Here is a 9,404-nt window from a genome sequence, read left to right as displayed (position 1 = left end):
TAGTAGCTTGATTCAAGTTGTCCATCAGGTTTGCACAAGAAAATGTCTAGAGTGAAGTACTATGCAAGCGCAATAAAGCTCTGAAAAAAACAAATGGACAGAGACATCGATTCATTTTATATCGCTATCTTTATTTGTATCAGATTCCAGGGAAAACAAAAAAAGACTTTAGGCCTTGTATCCACGGCTGGATCTGCGCCCACGAGCACGCTCAAACTTCCTGCCCTTGGAGCGAATGTAGGGCCTGAGGGAGAAAAGAGATATGCCATTAATTCAGGGTTTTTAAGTGTTTCAAACCACTTCCTAGATTCTGCAGATAATGCAAATCTGCCTGTCTAGCAGCGTAGCCTAGTGGTTAGAGCGTTGAACTAGTAACCGGAAGGTTGCGAGATCAAACCCCCGAGCTGACAAGGTACAAATCTGTCGTTCTGCCCCTGAACAGGCAGTTAACCCACTGTTCCCAGGCCATCATTGAAAATAAGAATGTGTTCTTAACTGACTTGCCTGGTTAAATAAAGGTAAAATCATTTATTTTTTATTTTTTTAAATACAGCTAGGCCTGATGCATTTAAATTACGCATTTTTCCTTCTCCGTTCCTACAAGTAATCACTGATATGATATAACTGGGTTGGAGAAAGTGAATCCAGTGGATCTCAGGCACATACAAAATATTAAAAATGTAAACAAACACTAATTCACAAATTGTTCTACACCAAAAACATTTTATTTGGATCAGAATGATCCAGATTCTGGAATTCTCCGTTTTGCAATTCAAGATCAATCTGGATGTTTTCAAAAAATAAAATCAGATGGATCATTCTGATCAAGAGGCCACAACATCAAGATCACTTAATCCAGATGTCTAGTGCTTTGAACAGACCTACCTACACCTCGCCATCTACTGGACAGGTTATGGCACTACCACTAAACTGTCATAGGGAACCCGAGAGGAGTAAACTAATGTATATAGTGGTATTTGTATTTATATCGTAAGATTTTCACTGTACCCTGCAATTACAACTGCAACCCCTGTAGGTGACGATTAAACACGGAATCAAAAAGGTACATGCATTTACTTGCAGGGACGCAAACTGGTGAGGGCCAAAAAACACAACATTTTTGTTACTTGCGATGTTCAACGATGCAAAGTTGCACGTGTGACTGTACTCCTTTTCCCGTTATGGCAGTCTCTCAGTCTACCTGACCGCAAAGCCTAGTCAGACTGGCCTGTGCCCTTGTTCTTACAAGCAAAATGAAAAAAATTCATTAATCCAACATAATAGAAGGACAATCACTGTCTGCACACCGCTCTCAACATCATGGCTAAGTACACCCCCCCCCCCCCCCCCCAATTTAGGTCAGATCTACATGATTCACATGGATGACCTGCTTTGAAATCATCCCTGTATTTGACACTTCTCAATACAAACAAAATTGCCACATTCAGTACCTATACTGCAGTCAAATTAATTCAGATGTAAGAGTATTTTAAACCTCCTCACCTTAGTTATATTGACATATCTTGGTTGTAGTGCCTTTCACCTTTATAAACCCACCCTTCCAGTGGGATCAGGATGATCACATCTAATACAACCCTAATCACTGCCTTTTGAGTTTTGAAAAACGAAAAACAAATCTTCCTGATGATTAAAGGTCAGATTGGATTACAAAATCCAAATGCCTATACAGAGGACCCAAATCTCATTTACCAGTTTTGAAATATTAAATTCTAACAATGAATTCAATTGCTATTTTTGAAACACTGGGCTCAGGTGCTAATTCAGTGAGGTGCAACATATAGATTAGAACATTTCAGACAAACTGACAATTGTTTCTACATAATAAGAGAAACATGTTTGTCCTCCTCTACACAATGCACATCTAGTATCCTCATTCTAAAGTAGGGCGCTCCACAACAAGCCCCCGTACTAACAAAACATCTTATCGAAGTTCTCAATATTCAGAGAGTGTCCTCCGTTTAAAAACATTTGATTTTCAGTGAAAACGAAACTGGAACGAACTTGTCAAACCATTTGGAAAACATTCTCTAAGTTGATAGATATTGAATGAAAGCCTAGGAGAGCAGCAATCTCAAGAAAGGGGTACAATACTCACTTGGTGTGGCTGTGGGGGGTTCCACAGGCTTTTCCAAAATGCCTGTACACCTCTCTGCCCTTACGGGGTCCTGAAAGAAGGAAAACAAGTGAGTTTCAGACCAGAGTAACAGGACTGTCACTACTTAATAGCCACAAAGCCAAAATTGCCTATGATGTAAAAATGAATGAACACAAAATTAGCTTTTTGGCCTTAATTTAGGCAGATTTAGGTTATCAGTGTGGTTAAGGTTAGGTTTAAGAGACATTTTAGAAACAGGCAGGGTTTAGCCATAATCTGACTGTGGCGGTGATAACAGTAACAGGACTGTAGAGCAACGGTACAACAGAATATTCCCAGCATAACTTTAAACTTGAACATTGTTAAACTAGCAGTGTTCTTACCTGACAGCAGCACAGTGCCCTGTCCTTTGGGGGCAGCCAGAGCCAGCTGGTCAAAGGTCATGACCTGGCCTCCGGCCTTCAGGATCCTGCGGCGAGCGCCGTCAGTCACCTTCAGAGCGCACACCTAAGGGAAGGGAGAACAGAGCACGTTTAGCAACTTGTGTTAACACTTAATTCATTTTCAGTGAAGTAGTCTAACACTAGTCCAGAAGAGCTACCTAGTTACAGGGTGGGAAGGCTTTTGTAGTAGCCCAACACCAGATTAAAATAGTCAGGGGTGTATTTACTCCGCCGATTGTTGCAAAAATTTCTTAAAACGGAAGCAAAGGCAACGGAGGGACCTACCTGAATTTGTCCAATAGAAATGCTAGTTTTGCTCTTAAACAGTTTCCGCAATAAATACACCCCAGGTTAAACCAGGTGTGTTAGTGCTGGAGCAAAAGCCTGACCTCAACAGGCATCCAGTAAGTTAAAACAACCTTTACCTTGAGCTTGGGGATATCCTGAATTCTGACATCATCAGTGACGGTCCCCACGACAACTGCGGTTCGGTTCTCACGACCAGGCAGTTTCATCTTACGGATCTGAAGAGGACATCAAATAGTTCAGACGAGGGACAACCGCCACAGGGTAAAGATAAATACTAAGATGCTTTCACTTTGCTATGTATTCATATCAATAAACCTGGAAGGACATTGTCCCGGTTTCTCAATAGCAATGGAACTTAGGCTAACGAGGGTTAATTGATGCATCGTTCCTACAAACTGGCGAATATGTAACAAGAGTTTCCCAAAAACACAACGAGAACGTTCACAAGTGCATGGTTGGAGCTGCCGCAATACTGATCGGAACAAAAGAAAGGCAGCGCAGCTCTCAGATCATCTTTCTCTATTAAAATCATACTGACGACAGATCAGAACCTAGAGAGATATTACCACCGCTGACTACAAATATTTAGGCAGTTTTGTCTAATCCAATAATGCACCAAATAAAGATTAGTCATCATTGCACATGTTACACATGAAATATTGAGGCAAAAGCCTACAACTATGTACAACTGTGTACAGTTCACACACATACAGAGTATTAATATATTAGGCAAGGCTCTTTGATTTACATATAAATGTCCCAGAGACCCGCTAGAGTCTAGCCCGTTGTCATAGTCCTGGAGGGCCGATGACACTCATTCCATAGTCAACAAATCCATGACCATGCTGAAGCACTGTGGTTTACAAACTCAAGTGGCTTATCTTACAGTAGCACTCTGGGTAATACCATAATGATATAGAGATCAAATTACTGTCACAAGACAAGTAATACAAATAAACAGGAACAGCTAATCCACCCTTGCTTCTTGACATGGACAGTTTATGGTTAATTATTAGTTTCTTATCTTTCCACAATAAGCCAGAAAATAAACTACACATCTCTTTAAACCAGTACTGAGGGAATTGAAGGGGTACAGAGGACATAATATGTTCTTTATCACCTCTGACAGTTCTACCTTTTAGCACTATGGGGACGAGCAATCTCTTCACGTCATCCCTAATGAGCTGTAGGACCCTTGGTATCGTACAGCTGGGATTTGACAGTGTTAGTATGATAGAGTATAAGTTGGTTTTGAAGTCATGACCACTCAGTGATACCACTTATATCCCCCTTAGACTGTTTTAATGCGGTCATCTCGGTTTCCATTGCAAGATTTTATTTATTTATTGTTATCCTTTGCTAATTTGTAACAATAAAGACATTTGCAACTTCGTATTTGTAGTCAACTTTGTTCTGAAGTTATCTGCGGTCAGAAACATCTTGATTCCATGTTTAGCGGAGATCTTGTGTATAAAGTGACGCAGATGGGCAAAAAAAAGCACCCATGGACGAACACTCAGTAAATAATGAGCGGTTTCAAGTCCAATTTTAGTAACGATGGTTTTGGGAAACCGCTGAGCTTGTACAAAGCTCCAACAATGAACTTAGTCTTAAAATGCATTTGGGAAACTGGGCCATTACATTTAAGTAATTTAGCAGACACAGGAGCAATAAGGGCATGACAGACTTCACCTAGTGGGTTTGGAACCAGCGACCTTTCGGTTACTGGCCCAATGCTCTAAAATCACTAGGCTACCTGCCACCCCAAATGGGACATGTTCAAGAAGTCACATGAGAGGTGGAAAGATCTCCAGCTCACTCAAAGGTACCAAATCATCAGAAGGTATATTAACAACAACATAGTAGTCAAAGGTCAAAAGAGAATCATAACTACACCGTTTGAGCAAGGAAGTGTCAAAAGCACCAATAAAGCATTGTAGCACAACAGGCACAAGCAAGAGTACCAGCTGAAGTTGTCCTCCCACTTGTACTGTTGCCCTCTAAGTATTTGAATCTGTGAACATTACTGCCATTCAATTTAGTTGATTGTAGCAATTTGATTCTGTAGAAGGTTAAAAACACAGCAACGGGACAGATTGATGTAACTCACCATGCGAGACACCGATATCGGAGGCCTGTGGGTCCTGCTCATGAAAAGCCTCCTGAGGACCACCTTGTTGAAGGGAGCAGTAGAGCGACGGGCCAGGAATCTGTACAGCTGTGGGGACGAGAACATAAAAATGTATTAAGTAGAAGGTATTGACTACTTAATGTAAAATGTTAACAAGGGTTACTCTGAGCTATGTGCTGCATAGATTTTACAATTCACCAAAAAAAGTACAACATTAAGATGGGAAAACCAACAACTTAGTTGTCAGTCTACTTGTTTACATGACAATGCCTTAATGTTAACTTGAATCCATGTATAAAAGGTTGTGACACTTACCTTGACCAGGAGCCTCAGGTAGATATCCTGACTCTTGGGCTCCTTTCGGTGCACCTTACGGTCCTTGTTGTGTCGGATGTCAACTCCCTGCGAACAGATGGTGCAGGTAAATACATACAAACTTGCCATTCGCGCACTGATAAATTGAAAACCAAATAATTAGTTACACAGTGTTAATGACACTTCTGATCACTGTGCCAGGAAAAGTACCTTTGCATGCTTCTGAACCCTATGCTTTATGGCTAGGCCTCAAACGATTGTAACGTTAGTAGACGTGGTCTGTGTAACTCATACCTAAACGGCACACAAATCATTCATACCAAACTTGAATTTGGCGGCATACCGTTTAGCATAACGTTGCAGTCTCATACACAGCGGCTAACTAGTGAGACAGTGGAGTAACATAGTTCACCAACACTGGTCAAATAGCACGTTTTCATTTAGGGCCATCAACCTAGTCAGATATCCGATACATTCGGACATGGAAAAGCCTCAAAACGAAGATACAAAAGTTACCGACATCTCTCGAACAGCAGTACCATTATCTTGTGTCTATATTACACGCAGTCTTTCAGTAATTAGTGAAAATAACAGGTAGCAAGCTAGCTACTGTGACGCTAACCCCCGGTAGTGAAGGACTGAACCGTATCGCTAAAACGCCAAATAGTATGTCAATACCATTCGGAATTCAAACCAAAGACATCAAGGCAAATATTTACATGGAAATTGTTGAGTTGTGCTACTGTAAAAGTGAGGATGGACTTAGATTATCAAGTCGGAGCATTACCGATGTTTTCAGAATCTGTACCTACCATCTTAGACTCAGAGTGGAAAGGAAAAAGGAAGGGTCGCTGTCTCGCGATAAACACATCTCCGCGATTACGGAGGTCACACGCATTTTGGTTGGCTGTTTTGCTATTACTTCCTGTGTGATCATCACGTCGTCCAAAAGTCATTATATTTGTATTTTATGTTCGTCTATTCGTTAATTAATTTAATCCATTCATCAATTGTGTATAGGCTAGTGTGAAGTGACTTTCTAACCAATAAAACCACTATGTGAAAAACAAATTACATTTCAAAATACAGTAGTCTATTATATTTTACCATGTGATTTACATACAATTAATAGTCAATTTTATTAACAGAACAGAAAATGTAACTAGCTTCTCTTCTTGTAATTTGTCAGGCTCTTTATTTTTTTACTTTATAAAATATTTAAATATGTATGTTTTTGTGTCAGAATTCATAGTTCCAGCTTTGAGAGAGAGAAAAAAATGCATTTTTCATATATACAGTATCAGTCAAAGGTTTGGACACACCTCCTCATTCAAGGGTTTTTCTTTATTTGTACTATTTTCTACATTGTAGAATAATAGTGAAGACCTCAAAACTATGACAAAAATGCATATGGAATCATGTAGTAAGCCAAAAAGTGTTGAACAAATCAAAATATATTTTATATTTGAGATTCTTCAAAGTAGCGACCCTTTGCCTTGATGACAACTTTGCACACTCTTGGCATTCTGTCAACCAGCTTCATGAGGTAGTCACCTGGAATACATTTAAATGAACAGGTGTGACTTGTTTTTATTTTTAGTAATTTATTTATTTAACCTTTAATTAACTATGTTAAAAGTTCATTTCTGGAATTTCTGTCCTTCTTAATGCTATTGAGCCAATCAGTTGTGTTGTGACAAGGTAGGGGTGGTAATACAGAAGTTAGCCCTATTTGGTACAAGACAAGGTCCATATTATGGCAAGAACAGCTCAAATAAGCAAAGCGAAATGATAGTCAATCATTACTTTAAGACGTGAAGGTCAGTCAATGCGGAACATTTCAAGAACTTTGAAAGTTTCTTCAAGTGCAGTCGCAAAAACCATAAACTATGATGAAACTGATTCTCATGAGGACCACCACAGGATAGGAAGACCCAGAGTTACCTCTGCTGCAGACAAAAAGTTAATTACAATTATTTGCACTTCAGATTGCAGCCCAAATAAATCCTTCACAGAGTTAGCAGACGCATCTCAACATCAACTGTTCAGAGGACACTGCATGATCAGGCCTTCATGGTCGAATTGGTGCAAAGAAACCACTACTAAAGGACACCAATAAGAAGAAGAGACTTGTTTGGGCAAGAAACACGAGTACAAGCAAGTCTCGTGGAAATTTGTCCTTGGGTCTGAGTTTTGGTTCCAACCGCCGTGTCTTTGTGAGATGCAGAGTAGGTGAAAGGATGATCTCCGCATGTGTGGTCCCCCGTGAAGCATGGAGGAGGAGGTGGGATGGTGTAGGGGTGCTTTGCTGTTGACACTTAGAATTCAAGGCACACTTAACCAGCCAGCCTACCACAGCATTCTGCAGCGATACGCTATCCCATCTGGTTTTCCCTTAGTGGGACTATCATTTGTTTTTCAACAGGACAAAGACCCAAAACACACCTCCAGGAATGTAAGGGAGAGAGTGATGGAGTGCTACATCAGATGACCGGGGTTCCACAATCACCCAACCTCAATCCAATTGAGATGGTTTGGGATGAGTTGGACCACAGAGTGAAGGAAAAGCAGCTAACAAGTGCTCAGCATATGTGGGAACTCCTTCAAGCTGGTTGGCTGTTGGAAAAGCATTCCAGGTGAAGCTGGTTAAGAGAATGCCAAGAGTGTGCAATGCTGTCATCAAGGCGAAGGGTGGTTACTTTGAAGAATCTAAAATCTAAAATTTATTTTGATTTGTTCAACACTTTTTTGGTTACTACATGATTCTGTATGTGTTATTTCATAGTTTTGAGGTCTTCACTATTTTCTACAATGTAAAAAATAGTACTATTAAAGAAAAAACCTTAAATGAGAAGGTGTGTCCAAACTTTTGACTGGTACTGTACATATACAGTGGGGAGAACAAGTATTTGATACACTGCCGATTTTGAAGGTTTTCCGACTTACAAAGCATGTAGAGATCTGTAATGTTTATCATAGGTACACTTCAACTGTGAGAGACAGAATCTAAAACAAAATCCAGAAAATCACATTGTATAATTTTAAAGTAATTCATTAGCATTTTATTGCATGACTTAAGTATTTGATCACCAGAGAGCTGTGTGATAAAATTGTAGACCTGCACAAGGCTGGGATGGGTTACAGGACAATAGGCAAGCAGCTTGGTGAGAAGGCCACAACTGTTGGCGCAATTATTAGAAAATGGATGAAGTTCAAGATGATGGTCAATCACCCTCGGTCTGGGGCATGTCCAGGCCCGTCTGAAGTTTGCCAATGACCATCTGGATGATCCAGAGGAGGAATGGGAGAAGGTCATGTGGTCTGATGAGACAAAAATAGAGCTTTTTGGTCTAAACTCCACTCACCGTGTTTTCGAGGAAGAAGAAGGATGAGTACAACCTCAAGAACACCATCCCAACCGTGAAGCATGGGGGTAGAAATGTCATTCTTTGGGGATGCTTTTCTGCAAAGGGGACAGGACGACTGCACCGTATTGAGGGGAGGATGGATGGGGCCATGTATCGCAAGATCTTGGCCAACAACCTCCTTCCCTCAGTAAGAGCATTGAAGATGGGTCATGGCTGGGTCTTCCAGCACGACAATGACCCGAAACACACAGCCAGGGCAACTAAGAAGTGGCTCCATAAGAAGCATCTCAAGGTCCTGGAGTGGCCTAGCCAGTCTCCAGTCCGGAACCCAATAGAAAATCTTTGGAGGGAGCTGAAAGTCCCTATTGCCCAGTGACAGCCCCGAAACCTGAAGGATCTGGAGAAGGTCTGTATGGAGGAGTGGGCCAAAATCCCTGCTGCAGTGTGTGCAAACCTGGTCAAGAACTACAGGAAACATATGATCTCTGTAATTGCAAACAAAAATTTCTGTACCAAATATCAAGTTCTGCTTTTCTGATGTATCAAATACTTATGTCATGCAATAAAATGCTAATTAATTACTTAAAAATCATACAATGTGATTTTCAGTATTTTTGTTTTAGATTCTGTCTCTCTCAGTTGAAGTGTACCTATGATAAAAATTACAGACCTCTACATGCTTTGTAAGTAGGAAACCTGCAAAATCGGCAGTGTATCAAATA

General features: G+C 40.5%; 1 protein-coding gene across 1 annotated transcript; it reads right to left on the bottom strand.

Annotated features, from left to right (window-relative positions):
* Positions 1 to 110: 110 nt before the first annotated feature.
* LOC124005861 (60S ribosomal protein L18) lies at positions 111 to 6,225 on the bottom strand. Its single transcript, XM_046315487.1, has 7 exons — positions 6,127 to 6,225; positions 5,315 to 5,401; positions 4,979 to 5,086; positions 2,985 to 3,083; positions 2,500 to 2,623; positions 2,117 to 2,186; positions 111 to 244 (listed from the first exon to the last, which is right to left on the bottom strand). The coding sequence occupies exons 1-7, from the start codon at positions 6,127 to 6,129 to the stop codon at positions 169 to 171; spliced, it is 567 nt and encodes a 188-aa protein (XP_046171443.1). The 5' UTR covers positions 6,130 to 6,225; the 3' UTR covers positions 111 to 168.
* Between the last annotated feature and the right edge of the window lie 3,179 nt (positions 6,226 to 9,404).

The sequence above is a fragment of the Oncorhynchus gorbuscha genome, linkage group LG19, assembly GCF_021184085.1.
Source record: "Oncorhynchus gorbuscha isolate QuinsamMale2020 ecotype Even-year linkage group LG19, OgorEven_v1.0, whole genome shotgun sequence".
In the NCBI taxonomy this organism is placed as follows: domain Eukaryota; kingdom Metazoa; phylum Chordata; class Actinopteri; order Salmoniformes; family Salmonidae; genus Oncorhynchus; species Oncorhynchus gorbuscha.
Note: the sequence above shows the minus strand (reverse complement) of the source record. Positions and strands in the feature narration are given on the sequence as shown.